General features: G+C 36.0%; 1 protein-coding gene across 7 annotated transcripts in view; it reads left to right on the plus strand.

Moving 5' to 3' along the window:
- Nucleotides 1–14,668, plus strand: part of Cdk13 (cyclin-dependent kinase 13) — a 94,244-nt gene that overhangs the window by 57,803 nt on the left and 21,773 nt on the right. For 5 of the 7 annotated variants that reach the window (XM_039095721.2, XM_039095722.2, NM_001271295.2 and 2 more), the window contains exons 8-9: nt 10,119–10,220; nt 10,318–10,395. In XM_039095721.2, the coding sequence (XP_038951649.1) occupies nt 10,119–10,220; nt 10,318–10,395 (180 nt within the window). Of the gene's footprint in view, nt 1–663; nt 756–1,995; nt 5,240–10,118; nt 10,221–10,317; nt 10,396–14,668 lie in introns of those variants that run through there. The other 2 variants (XM_039095724.2, XM_039095723.2) reach the window with 2 other exon arrangements.

The following is a 14,668-nucleotide window of genomic DNA, read 5'->3' on the forward strand; positions in this document are numbered from 1 at the left end:
TTTCGCCACATGTTTGTATGCTTACCATATGCATGTCTTAGACCAGTGGAGTCAGAAGAGGGCCTTTGAATCTCCTGAAACTGGAGTTATAGAGAGTTGTGAATTACCGTGTGGGTGCTGGGAACTGAACCTAGGTTGTCTGAAAAAGCAACAAGTGTTCTAACTGTTGAGCTGTCTCTCCAGCCCTGATTTTTTTTTTTTTTAAACAGACATTTATGTTTTCCTGAATAATAAAGAAAAAAAACTGGTTTGGCTGTTTTAATCTTACATTTTTGTATTCAATTTCTAAATGGTGGGTAAATTAAAATTTCTATTAAAATATATGACTTTAAATATAAGTGTAATGGGGGTTGGGGATTTGGCTCAGTGGTAGAGCGCTTGCCTAGGAAGCGCAAGGCCCTGGGTTCGGTCCCCAGCTCCGAAAAAAAAAAAATATATATATATATATATGTGTGTGTGTGTGTGTGTGTGTGTGTGTGTGTGTGTGTAATGAACTTTAAATTTTAAAAATAAATAAATTTTTAATGCAGATCAAAACATTAAGGTTTTTAATTGTGTATTTAATAATGAAGTTTGGTATATTTGGTACATTTAAATTCTAAACCTATGTTTTATTATTTTAGACTTCACCTTTTTTTGTTTGTGTTTTACTTATATCTACAGTAGTCTGTTTTTTTCCAAACTCACTGGAACTATTTAAACAAGCAATTGTGAGGAAGTTGAGTGTATAAGATAGAGACAGATGGAGCTTCTCTGGCTAAAGTTGGGGTGTGTATCTGACTGGCTCCCTTGTGTCTAGTTGTAAAAATATGACTCCTATAGAATTAATACAGACTTTTAAAATAAAGTATTTTGTTGAAATAATGATTTTATGTAAATAAGCCATGGGATTGATTTGATTTAATACATTTAGTTAGTATATCTGATTCGTTTCCAGCTTTTATTTATATATTTATTTATTTAAATTGCTTTGAATTAAGTAATATTCTTTTTAAAATTATTTTTAATTGGTATATCAAGTTATATGTTATATAGTACATTGCTTTGAACTATGAATAACATTGTAGAATGGATAAAGCAGGCAAATTAGGCCAGTGTCTTATCCCAGTTTTTTTAATTGGTGGTCAGAACACTTAACATTTGTTAATTTTCAAGAAGACACTGAATTGTTATCAGGTTTATCAAGGTGTTTGCTAAATATCTTGAACTTATTCCTCTCATCTAACTGAAGATTTTATATTTTTTATTTTACATTTTTTTCAAGTCTCCAATATACAACTCTTAGAAATTACCATTGTTGAATTTACTTTTTTGAATTGAACTTTATTAGCTTATGTATGCAAATGAGATCATGTGATCTATGTCTTCCTTGCCTGACTTACTTACCTTAATGTCCATCATATTTTAACAAGACAATGTGTATGTATAATTTTTTTATAACATATTTTATTAGAATTTTTTCATATACTGTATTTTTATCATATTCTTTATACTCCCCTCTCCCAGATTCTCTCACCTCCCTGTCTACCCCAATTCATGATATTCTAATGTGCATATGCATCATACTTTGTTCATCAGTTTTTCTGTTGTTGTACACATTCAGTTGCGTTTTTGTTATTATGACGGACTGAATGACCTGCCTTGAACTCAGAGACAATACTTTTACCTCCTATGTGTTCAAATTAAATATGTATACCTCTATGCCTGGGTCTACATTTTTAAATATTTCTGCCATATAGTAATGTATCTTTCGGTAGAATTTGTCAAGAAAATGGTCTCAATGTTAGTCTAAAACTTCACTTGAATAATAATTTTTTAAAGTTTTAACTAATCTGGCTGTCTGGGGGAATTTTGGTTAATTAAGGATTATATTTTTGTAATCTCTTTATATTTCACTCTAGTTATATTGTCCTTCATGCAACTTAACTATCGTACTGGAATGAATGACTTTCATTCTTCTTACTTTATGTTTCATCCTAATTTATTCTTTTACAGCTAAGGTTATATTTTGAAGATATCCCCATGCATTTGGAGTAGATGTTCCAGACAAAAATTATTGTATAGTATATATACACATATATCATATATCTTTGACAAACATATGTAGTATATATGTTGCATGTATGTAGTGTATGTGTGTGTCTGTGTGTGTATATATATATATACACACACAGACACACACATACACTAAATGTGGCAGTTCACTGACATGATTTCTGTTGTGGTGAATTGGTGTAGGAATTTTCAGTCTAGAGAAATTTACAACCCTGTAATTCTCAATCTTAAAGTTATGCATAGTAAATTCTTTTTTGGGCCAGGGACAATGAGAAAACTTTGTATCATTTGTTTTATAAGCAAACATACCATCTTTGAGGGGGTTGCTCCTTTGGATATCCTCTTTTGCATTTTTAAAAGGGTTTTTTAAAATCTACTTCAGAAATCTACTTTCCCATAGGACAAAAAAGTGTTTTCCACAAAAATAGAAATTTACTCCATTTTCTAGAGGAAAAATTATAAAAGCACAATTATTACCATTTTTAAGTTTGAAAAAAATAAAACAGTAGTAGATTGAGAGACTTTGTTTGTTGTCTTTGTATTACCTTTAATCGGTTGTAAAATCCTGTTTCTTAAGATAGGGTCTCACTGTGTAGCCCAGGTTAGTCTCAAACATACTTTGTAGTTTAGCTTGGTCCTGAATGAGCCTCCTCATGATCGATACTTTGCCACTGTACTGGGGCCACTGTGAAATCTTGGTTAAGCTAGTTACTTAGTTTCAATCAACTCTAAATGTTATGGTGATGGATTTAATATCTCCAAAGTTACACCTGTAGGAGATGCCACAGTGGTTGAGAGGACTTAACTGCTTTTGCAGGGGGCCCAGGTTTGATTTCTAACAACCATGGGACGCTTCACCGCCATCTGGAACCCAGTTCCATGGTATCTAATGGTATCTTCTGGTTCTGGCCTCCATGGACATTAGGCATGCACACGGAACACATACGACATGCAGGCAGAACAATCACACCCTTCAAAACGAACACAATTTCACATCTTCAAATACTCGGCTTAAAATGTTGCTCAGTGGCAGAGCCCCTTCTGGGTGTATTTGAGACTGTTGACCCAACCCACAGAACTATCAAAACCAAAGTGCTGCAAAGTTATGAGTTACAAAGTACTCAAACTAATAAACAAACACAAATATCTAGTAATGTTTCTAAAAATTGCCTTTATCAATATAAAACTTTCGTTTATAGTAACCAAAGTCAGCTGCATTTCTGTGGTCCCATGAAAAGGGAGAGGGAGAAAAGGGTTTTTAACATTCCTGACACAACCTTTCCCAGGCAGGACACCTTTAAATCGATGTTGCCATCTAGTGGCTAGTCCTGTCTTGCCATTTGTTCAGGGACTTGGAGAAATTCAGCTTAGGTCTCATCTTGAATTGAGGTCATTTTAGAGATGGAAACAGTGCTTGAGTGATATACATAACAGTAGATAATATCCCTCAACAGTCTTTACAATGGAGTCAATTCAGATTGATGACTTAATTGGAAAATCAAAATGAAATTGAAGTGCGTTTTTCTCTGTGTACTCCATTTTGATTATGTTAAGTGAGAAAAGCAACTAAATGTCTAGCAGTGTCCTGCTGTACCTCCTGGAACCTGTCACCCATATTTTCCCTACTACAAATTTAAATTTCCACTGTTGGCATTTTTTCATGTTATCAAGTATGTATGTTTATTGCTCATCTCCACCAAGGTGGTGTGCATATCTTAAGCCATGTTACTTGCCTTGTTTACTATGCCAAAAAAAATTTTTTTTGAAATGAAAGTCCTCTGAAATGGGTACAAGTTAAAATACATGGCTTTTTGTTTGTTCACATCAGCAGTACCCAATAGAGTTAGGAAGTAGATCTGGAATTATGGACAGAAATACTGTTTTCTCTAGTGCTTTCTGTCTAAGTCTGGATCATACCTTGATCTTATGAAAGTATCTTTCAGGTAGAGAGAGGACTAGGGGCCTCACCGGGCTTCTTTAAATGGTACCATTAGGTAAACAACCATTTTTGTAGTTATTTTATAGCAAAAGGTTTGCTGAATTTACTTATGTGGGTGTTTTGTCTGCGCGTGTGTATATGAACCATGTGTATGTGTAGTACCCAAGGTGGTTAGAAGAGAGGTTTGGATACCCTGAAATTGGAGTTATAGATGATTTTGAGTTGCCATGTGGGTGCTAGAAGTTGGACTCGGGTTCTCTGAAGAGCTGCCAGTGCTTTTAACTAATTCCTGAGACATCTCCAGCCCCAGATTTGTTGAATTTAACTGGCTTTTTCCTCCCAACTCTCCAGCCATAATATATGCTTTAACTATAGTTTTCTTGAGGTAGATTAACACACTTTTTTTCCCACTGTTTTCTTTAGTTCAATTCTTTATGTTCAATTCTATTGTATTTAGGCAGTGTTCAAATACTAAACGAGGAAGATAAAAAATGAAAAGAAAAATTTGATAATTAAGGCAAAGGCTTTTTAAAAAAGCATTTTGTGTTGTTGCTGTCCCACCAGATATTACTTCACTTTTTGATATGATAATGTCAGTTGCCTTTTCAAAAACTAGTAAAAGTACTTGCCCAGCATGCTCAAGGTACTGGGGTTAATTCCTAGTTTTAGGTTTGTAAAACAAACCCAATGGTATACAGATGAAGGTACTTAATAGCAAAGTTGGATCTTGCTGGCCCTTAGACCCCTTTCTCTCTGAAGTCTGTATACAGTTTAGTTTTGCCATCTGCAAATAAGAACTCATTGGACTCACTGTTTTTACGTGTGTGATGCCTTTGATGATTATTGCTTAGAACTTTAATTATATGAATAAATTGAAACTTTGTTCAGTGCTTTATCCATGAAGAAAATAAGTCGTATTACATAGGACTTCCTAATTCTTTCTGTGGTGTAAGCAAGATCTCCAGGATGTCAGGAATCTGTAACCAGATCTGAAAGTCAACAGTACTTTTGAATTTCTTGGGATTTAAATTCTTTTTACTTGTAAACATAATTTCAATTTCATTTAGTTTGATCTTTACCTTTGTAAATATATCAACCTAATCATAACATGGAGTGTTTTTTCTAATACTATATAAATTGTTGAGTCATGTAGTCTGTGAAATTGGCTTCAGTGCCCTCATAGCTTTTTTTTTTTCTTCCATATGTTCAGTTTTGCTTTTATGATTAAAGTCCTTTGTATGCATACTTTCTCAGTGTTTGCTTTTTTCTCATTAACTAGTAAAATGGAAAATGTGGCATAGTATCCTTTTTGGAGAAGCAGAACCAGAACACCAACCTACTTTTTGTTTTTAATTGTTGTTAGAGAGTTAAGTATATGACCCAGACTGGACTTGAACTGAAAATACTGATGTCTATCAACATACTAAATGTTCCATCAACTTAATTTGTTAAACGAGTTTGTTTAAAACATTAATACACCATTAACTTCTTCAAGTTCTTGCTACTACCTCCCTCCTTCCAGTTCCCCAACCTGGGTACTGTCTCCCTGCTCTAGAAAATGTGCATTTGCTCAGTCATCTCAGGGAGCTAAAGAGTCAGTCTGTTTGGTAATAAGACATCTTATGGGTCTTGTGTGAACAATCACCCAAAACTATGTGTTTTAAAACTCAATTTTGACTGTGTCTTGAAAAGTGAGTTAATCTTGAAAATATGGAAGCAAGGATGATTGCTTAAAAAGCTTTTGCACTAAACTTTAATAAAAAATTGTGGCTAGAACAATTTGTTAGAAAGAATGTATTAGAAAGAGGTAAATTATTTTGTAAGGTTCTCTACTGGAGAATAGTTAGAAACCATTACCTGTTGTGAAAAATCTGTCTCTATTCCTACCTGGTCAACCATTTACTGTTAGCAGAGGCAAAACTTATTGAAAACATTTAGTAATGACTTAAAGTATTAGAATTTCTCACTTAATAATGTCAACTGATGGTTCCTTACCTCATTGCACATTAATACTTAACCATAGCACCATTTCAAATGGTGACTGTCATATAGTCATCCAGACAACATGGTTGGAATATCTGTGATCATTTACACAAACCTTCCAAGGCTATTGCCAGAAATAAGAAAAGAAGGGTGGAATTATGAGACATGCCTAGAAAAGGTAGTGGCAAGCACTTGGTCACATAGCCCGCCACACCTCTGCAGTAAGGATGAGAAGTGTAGCATACTTATAGTGGGGCAGCTGCTTTAGAAGAAGTGACCAAACACTAGAGGACACTGTTCTCACTGCTGCAAGTAATACTGTTTGAAAGCAGTTTTCAACAGAGGAATTTCGATAGGAAAGTTAAGATAGCCATCTTTGAAGAAGTAAATTGGAACTAAGATTTGAAGCTGAAGAAAGAAAATTGAAATCCCAGACAAAGAATATTCCAGTAGGAGAAGCTTGTTGATGGTAAGCACCCTGATGATTAAGAGTCTGAAATTCTATAGTAGGGTCGTAGGAATAAGATCCTTAGTATACAGGTTTATTATAACGCTGAGTTTAGTTTTATTTGCAGTGGGACATGACCTGGTTTTCTTTTTAAAACAAAATGTTTTTAAAAGAATAGAGGAGGCACAGGCGCTTTCGAGGTGAGAAACCCAATCAGTGTTGAAATAGTGCCAAGAGGCACTAGAACAGCAGCTCTGCTGTAGACATTATTTAATCTTGACCCGGGGTTCTGTCCTGCCGGAAAAATCATACTCATCCTTTATATTTACAGTAAGCCTTAAACAGCACAAGAGCTGGGCTTTTACAATCTACTTTCCTATCTATATCCCCAAGTTATTACTTACCACGTTTCATCTGGGCTGCTCTTCTCTTAACTTCAACTGGTCAGCCCTCAGGTCCACACTTTTATGGCTCCCTTATTAACCTGTGGCATTTTCTCCTTCCTCCTGCATCACAACTTTCTCTTGAGTTGTAGCTGTTGAAATTGTGAAAGTGTTGTTGGATTTAAGATGAGTTTGTTGATTCCTGGCTAGATATGATGGCGCCCTATCTGTCATCTTAGCACTTAGGAGGCTGAAACAGGAAGATTTTTAACTTTGAGGCCTACCTGTGGGCAATCTGAGGAGACCATGCTCATTCCCCACCCATAAGAGCAAAGAAAGGACCCTGGGTTGTTTTCCTGTAGCAGGTAGGTAGGTATTAACGGAATGATCGAGATTTCTCAGTAGTTTACCTTAAGGTTTTTTTTCTTGTCTCGAAAAATATTACAAATTATAATATGAAAGAAATCATTGAAATTTTATTATGCTTTGTTTAAGAAATTTAAGTATTTTAAATCTTGCTTCCTTTCCATGAATCTAGATAGGAAATATTGTAATCAAATCAACCTCCCCAAGCTCTGTAATTCCCAAGATTCTATAGAAGAAACGCACTGAAATCTATCACCAAACAAAAGTATCTGACAAAACCTAACATGTTAGAAATACCTAGAAAATAATTAACTGGTATATTAAATACTATGTGGTACATTTAGAGCTATATTTTGTCTAGTTTTGTGTTTAATCATTTCGTAAGTTGACTGTTCTAAATTTCATAAAGGTGGCTAACCAAACTTAAAGCTAAAAATGATGATGTAATAAATTACATAGAATTTGATATATGTCATGTAAACTAGTCTTTTGTTTAAACTTCTTTTAAATAAATTTCATCACTTAAATATTTGTAGTTTCTCCATAATTTGATTATTTTCTAAACTTAAAAATTAGAGATTTGTATTAATTTAAATATTTCTTTGAGAGTAGTTAAACTAGTTTCAGCTTTACAGCATAGTCTTGAAGTGCTTATAGAACCTTGAAACAGTTTAAAAGTTAGTCCTCAAATGTTTTTCAAGCTTTCTTCCCCTACCCAGAAGATTCATATGTCATCTTACTTTACATTTAAGTGTTCTGTGGTGCCCCTTGTTTTCCTGGGCTTTATATTTAGGTTCATGTTAAAGAGTGTTTTGACTTTTGACTGAAGTAAAGACAGTTTAAGACCGTGGAAGCAAGTCAAGATCAATTATTCAGATTGGAGACTAGACTTCATATTGGGAGCTCTTTTGCTGTTTATGATGCAATAGTATATAGCTAAGAAAAATTGAGACACTTTATATGAAGATAAGTGATACCAGGAAATAAGCAAAGGAAATTTACTAAGGAAAGTCTACTCAATTTTCATTTGCTTCATAGGCATTTTAGCCAGCTGTGGTGATATATGCCTGGCTTTCAGCTCTTGGGGTCAAAGGTAGGAAAGTCACTGGAACCTCAAGGCCATCCTAGCTACAAAGCAAGTCCCAAGATAGCCAGGGATGGGATAGTTGAGACTTTGCTTGAAATTAAACCAAATGAAAAAGCCTTAGACTCTTACTTGTTCATTTTCAGTTTGATTTTGGCAATATTGTGATGCCCAAATCGATGTTAGGAGTATTGGTGCTCAAATTATTTAGAGAAGTTCGGCCAGGTTAGAGTGGAGCAGTTCAGATGCATCCTAGGCTTTCAGGAGCCTTAGACCTGTGGTTGCTAAGAGAAAGCTGCTGGGTTAAATTGCGGGCATTTTTTTCTCTCCCCAAATGAATCCGATCCAACCAGTCACAGATGAGCAAATGGGCTTGGAATATGGCCTTCCTGGGGATCCTCCTGTCTGCCCTCATTGTTTGGAAGACATCTAAAGGAATACGGTTTATAAGTGATGGAAAGATTTAATTACTCTGAAGGCTATACTTTAAACACCTTAGTTCCTGATTTTTTAGGATCATCCTTATTCATATGAATCATAAAGAAAGTGACTATTGTCTGATGTTTAGAAATATTTTGCTGCAGCTGGGAAGTGTCTTTAATCCTCAGCACTGAGACAGAGGCAGGTGGATCTCTTTGAGTTCAAGGTCAGCCTGGATTATGGTGCAAGTTCCAGTATAGCTAGAGCTACACAGGAAAACCCTGTCTTGAAAAACCAAAACCAGAAGAAACTTTGCTACTGAATTCTGTACTGGAGGATGGTCAGACTTAGTGTTATTATAAGTTGGCTCAGTTTATATATGTTCTTTGTAGGTTTCTCATGAAGCACCGTACCTGTAGCTTGTCGTTCTGTGTAGTCTAGGCCACAAGTAATCATATAGTCAACATCTACTTTATTATTAAAAACCAGAGTGCATCCAAATGTGTTAAATATTATCAAAGATGTGCCTAATTAAAAACTTTTGCTAGGGGCCAACTGTTGTGGCACCCACCTTGATACCTAGCACATGGAAGAGGCAAGAGGATCTCTGTGAGTTCAAGGCTAGCCTGGTCTTCACATCGAGACCCTATCTCACCAATAAACAGCAAACTTGTGTTAGGGACCCAGGTAAACCACTTGCCTAGCATGTGAGAGTTCTTCGAAACTATCCTCAGACCCAAAACAAAACCAGTCATTGTATTAGGTAATCTCAGATCAAACTACATTGATTTCTGCTAATCATTCACTTATGAATTATTACTTTTTAAGTATTTATGGAAAGAAAAAAGTATTATTTAGTAATTGAGTTGATGGGTGACTTCTCTTTGACCAAATTACAGTTAACAGCTAACTGCTTATTTTTACAGTCACATATTTAGGGAATTACTGGTGCTTGCCCATGCATTTTGATAGTGCATTAAATACTTTAGTTAATCAAAGTTATGATTATGGGATTGCCTTGATTATCTAAAATAGTATTTTTTCCATTAATTATTTGTTCACTTTACATCCTAATATTTGGCTCCCCTCTCCTCCCAGCCCCACATTACATTACCAACCCCCCCCCCCAATTCCCCATCCCCTTCTCTGAGAGGGGAACCTCCTCAAGGACTAGGTGCATCTTCTTCCTCTGAGGCCCGGCAGGCAGCTAAGTTAGGGAACAGGATGCACAGACAGGCAACAGGTTCAGTTACTGGGGGACCTGCATGAAGAATAAGCTGCACATCATCTACACATGTGTGGAATGCTTAGGTCCAGCCCGTTGCTAGCTCCTTGGTTCAGTTTCTAGGAGCCCAAAGTAGTAGTATTGAGAGAATCTCTTACTACAAAAAATGCTAACTTTAAAGAGTCCTGCGATTTTTGTTTTTGTTTTTGTCTTAGCCGTCCATATACTAACAAGGTCATTACTTTGTGGTATCGTCCACCTGAACTGCTCTTGGGAGAAGAACGATATACACCGGCCATTGATGTATGGAGCTGTGGGTAAGATGGACATATTTTCTTAGGGTACTAAAAAGGTTCTGTTAGTGAGTTAAAATGAGAAAATTTAGATAATAATGGCTCTACTTTTCTCTATTAGATGTATCCTTGGGGAACTCTTCACTAAAAAGCCTATATTTCAAGCAAACCAGGAACTTGCACAACTAGAGCTAATAAGGTAAGCTGCTGGTGACATTTTTGGGGAATGGATGATATCATGCTCCACAGGGTATTGAATTCCTTTCAAACTTGTATCTTTAGTTGCAGCCCTCTGATACTCTTTCCAGTAAAATTAAGGATCTTAAAGATGTTTTATTTTTACCTTTATTTTGATGTTATTTACTTTGGTGACATAGTCTTTCATAGAACTGAGAAGGAAGAGTATAATGATATGAGAGAATGCTGCATGATTAAATACTTCATTCTGTGCATACATAAGTTTATATGTAAACTATGCTTGTTTATGTCTACCAGAATATATGTAAATGCTTGTCAGCATATGCCATTTTTTATTAGGCTCTTAGGACACAGCTTACAAGCAGTTAATTTTCTCTTCAAATTGCATTTTAAAAGTATTGTTTTCTCTGTTGGCTTTTTTTGTTCTTTTCTTTTATCTGTTCCTTTTCCTGTCAAGATGGGATTTCATACTGTAGCACAGGCTAACCTCGAGCTCTCAGTTTTCCTATCCTAGTCTCCCATGTTGGGATATAGATATAAGTCATCTCATCAAACTTAAATTTTTTTTTAAGGGAGTTTGGTTTTCTCTATAACAATGTAGAAGATCTGCATGAAAATATCAAAACTGAGAACAAGGTGTTTTGATAGAGAATTTGGAAGGAGACACAAATTTACAGCATTTCTCTTTTCTAACTGAACAAAATAAATATAAAGCAACAGACAGGAACTAGAGAAGGATTCCTAACGTCATCTTAGAAATCTGAAAGATACTATCTAGAAAGAGAGCACTTTATTCAGAGAAAAAAGTCTGCTTTTGGGGAAGGTTTTTACAGTATTAGAGTTTGGCTACCACTTCGGCCCCCACCCCTCCAGAAAAGGCTCCAAAACTTGAATATTGCTCTTCTTCAGTGGTGAGATCTTTTGCTGTAGAGCATAGCAGACAAACAAAGGTGTGTTAGAGCCTCTTCTCTGGGGATAGCATAACTGTAGTCAGAGGTTAGGACTCATCCAGAACAAATACTGCTTCAAGTCCAGGGCAAACAGTTGCCTTATAAAATGAAAGCATATGTCCTAGACTTAACCCATGGGAATCTACACATGGAACTTTCAATGAAATTACAAAAAGATTGTCTCAATCCATTTCATTTTTGTTTCTGTCTGAATACCACAGACTAATTAATATATATGGAATAAAAGTTGTTTAGCTCGTGAGTATATAGAATAAAAGTTATTTTGCTCGTGATTCCAAAGGCTGGCAGTTTTAAAATTGAAAAGCTGTGAGTCGCAAAGTCCTTTTTACTAATAGCAACTCTGCGAAGTCCGAAGGTGACACAGGGAGCAACAGATAAAGCTAAACAAAGAGGCTAGCTTTTATGATAGAGATGGCCCTGTAGTAACTCATTAATGAGTTCTCGTGACTTTCCCACCTCCCAGAATTTATTCCTATCAAATTCCATTAACGTGACTTTCAGGGTTAAGTTTCTAACATCTGAGATTTAAAGAACATGTAAAAGCAAAAGCAGGAGTGGAGTTTACCAGGAAGCTTTTATCTTTCCTTTTCGATGCAACAGGCAAGTGAACTGGAATCATGAGGAACTGATACTCTCCCAAATAATAAGTATATTTTTTAGAATATTTATAATAATATGTTACATATTAGAAGACACTAAAAATGAGAATTGCAAAAGAATGAAATACAGTATATTCTCTAAATAAGATAGGATTAAAGTTAGAATGCAAAAATTAAGATGAAGCCTGCAGTTTGAAAAGGTGGGAGGGATGGTGGGTCAGTAGGTAAAGAGTTGCTGTGAGCCTACTGAGTTTGAACAAGAGGACCAAATCATCAAAGTTGTCCTCTGCACATGCCTACCATCACAAACAGACACACCTGCTGGACATACATTCATGAATTGGAGCAGTAGATCAAATATTAAAGTGTCATGGCTCAATCTTGCTTAGGAGAAGGCCACACCCTTCAATTCAGTCTTTGGCTATATACTGATGTTTTGGTCAACCACAAGTTCTGTGGACAGTGGTGATCCAGTGAAGGTGAAGTTGCCACCAGCTAATGCTATCATAGTTTCTTTAACATGGTATTGCACACATGACTTACAGTGTGGGATGCCGTCTCTACTGTGCTAATCCTTTTCAGGCATAGTACACATAATCATTAAGTACACAATATTCCTGAATGGTAATAAGCTGCTGTCTTACTGGCTTAGGTACTTACTGTACTTTTTATTCTCACATGAACTTGTACATAAAAATTAAGCTTATTGTAAAACAGTACTCCACATTAACTGGCTTCAGCATTACATATCTCATGTTTATTGCCTTTTTTGATTGTACTAAGAGGTTGCATTTAGTGATCGGCCAAACAATGCAGTTCTTGGAACAGATCCTGGCTGTATAGTGTAAGTAAGGAAATGAAAACAATGGGATCATTCGGGTGACAAACTGGAACAGCAAAATAAAGCCCAGAGAATAAACACTTAACAAGCTATAATATAGAAAATGGAGAGCTTCATGTATGAAGCCAAGATTTCATGTGGGCATGAGTTACCAACTGTATTATGTAAATTAATCTTATACCTTAACAGTGAGAAAAGAAATTCAGTCAAATGTAGGCTAAGATAGAAAAAATTACCTTAGATATAATGAAAAAACTACAAGATTACTTAATTCACAAAAAATAATCCTATAACACATTAGAAAGTTGTAAATATATAAAATAGTACTATCAAAGTACTCAGAGGAACCAGGCCCTGCATGTTAGTATGTAAATTCTTGCAAGTATTGCTAAATCAGTAGTTTTACTGTTACTTAAACTATTCTTTTCAAAATTCAAAAAATTATTTATTAGAAAGTTGGTGAATTAAATAACCAACAATTGGTGAATTAAATAACCAACAAACATACATTAAATATCAGAAAAGTGATAATAGCTGTATGCCTCAGATTCACTGTGCCTTACTGTGACTTGCTGGCAGAGAAAGATTGCAGAACACCATTCCTTCCCTCCTTTTCTTTGTATATCCAACTCCTCAGTCTTATATTTTGTGGTTATTCCGTGAATTTAACAAAGAGAAAAAGACCCCTAATACCCATCTTGCATATAAGAGAATTTAATATAAGGGAGAAATGGACTAGGGTAAGACATGAAAAGTAAACTTAGCCAAACTGAAGATTTCACTACTAAGGCAGACAGTTTTCAGTGCCCTCAAAGAGGCCAGCATTTCAGAATGTGGGTCAACCTCAAAGACCCAGTCCTTCTCTTCTGTTCCCTGCCTTCTCTTCATTGTCTGCCACAAGTAAAGAGGCCCCCCATCCCCTCTCTCTGTCTCGAGGTTAGCTTTCTGACTCAGTCTTCGACCATACTGATGAATTTAGCATCTAATTCTTACAAGGAGCAAGAGCGAAGCAAGATGGGTTTGGTTTTAATAAATGAGGATATTCTTTCTTTAAAAGAGTCTATTAAGATGAACTTAAAAATTATTTAACATGAGGGTGCTCCGTATCAGGAAGCAATAACTTAGTCTCATATCAATAGGAAAATGATTAACTTAAAAACAATATATACATATTAGGAAGTTTTTAAAATGATATGTTTTAAGCTATAAACATTTGAAAACCTGTCAATGCTAACTATATTTTCTTAAATGTTGAGTAAATACTATAATATGAGCAATTCACAAAATGTAACATCTAGTCTATTAACAGTCATGACTCAGTACCTTAAGAAAAAGGTTCCTATCAACCTTCCCATCCTTGCTCAGATTAATCACTATCCTGAATCTCAGGTCACTGCCCTATTTGTTTTCCTTCCTTCCTTCCTTCCTTCCTTCCTTCCTTCCTTCCTTCCTTCCTTCCTTCCTTCCTTCCTTCCTTCTTCCCTCCCTCCCTCCCTCCTTCCTTCCTCCCTCCCTTCTTCCCATCCATCCATCCATCCATCCATCCTTTTTTTTTTTTAGCCCATTCTCTTTATATCCTGCTCACTGCTCCACTCCCTGTCACTCATCCCACAATCCTTCCCCATCCCCTCCTTCCCTTCTCCTCTGAGCTGCTGCTTCCATCCCACACTTGCACTTCAAGTCTCTGCAAGGCTAGGTGCTTCCTTTCCCTCTGAGGCCAGACAGGGCAGCCCAGCTAGAAGAACACATCCCACGTACAGGCAAGAGCTTTTGGGATAGCCCCCATTTCAACTGCTCGGGACTTACATGAAGACCAAGCTGTACATCTGCTACATATGATTTGGGAGGCCTAGGTCCAGCCTG

This window comes from Rattus norvegicus, chromosome 17, assembly GCF_036323735.1.
Source record: "Rattus norvegicus strain BN/NHsdMcwi chromosome 17, GRCr8, whole genome shotgun sequence".
Classification (NCBI taxonomy): Eukaryota; Metazoa; Chordata; class Mammalia; order Rodentia; family Muridae; genus Rattus; species Rattus norvegicus.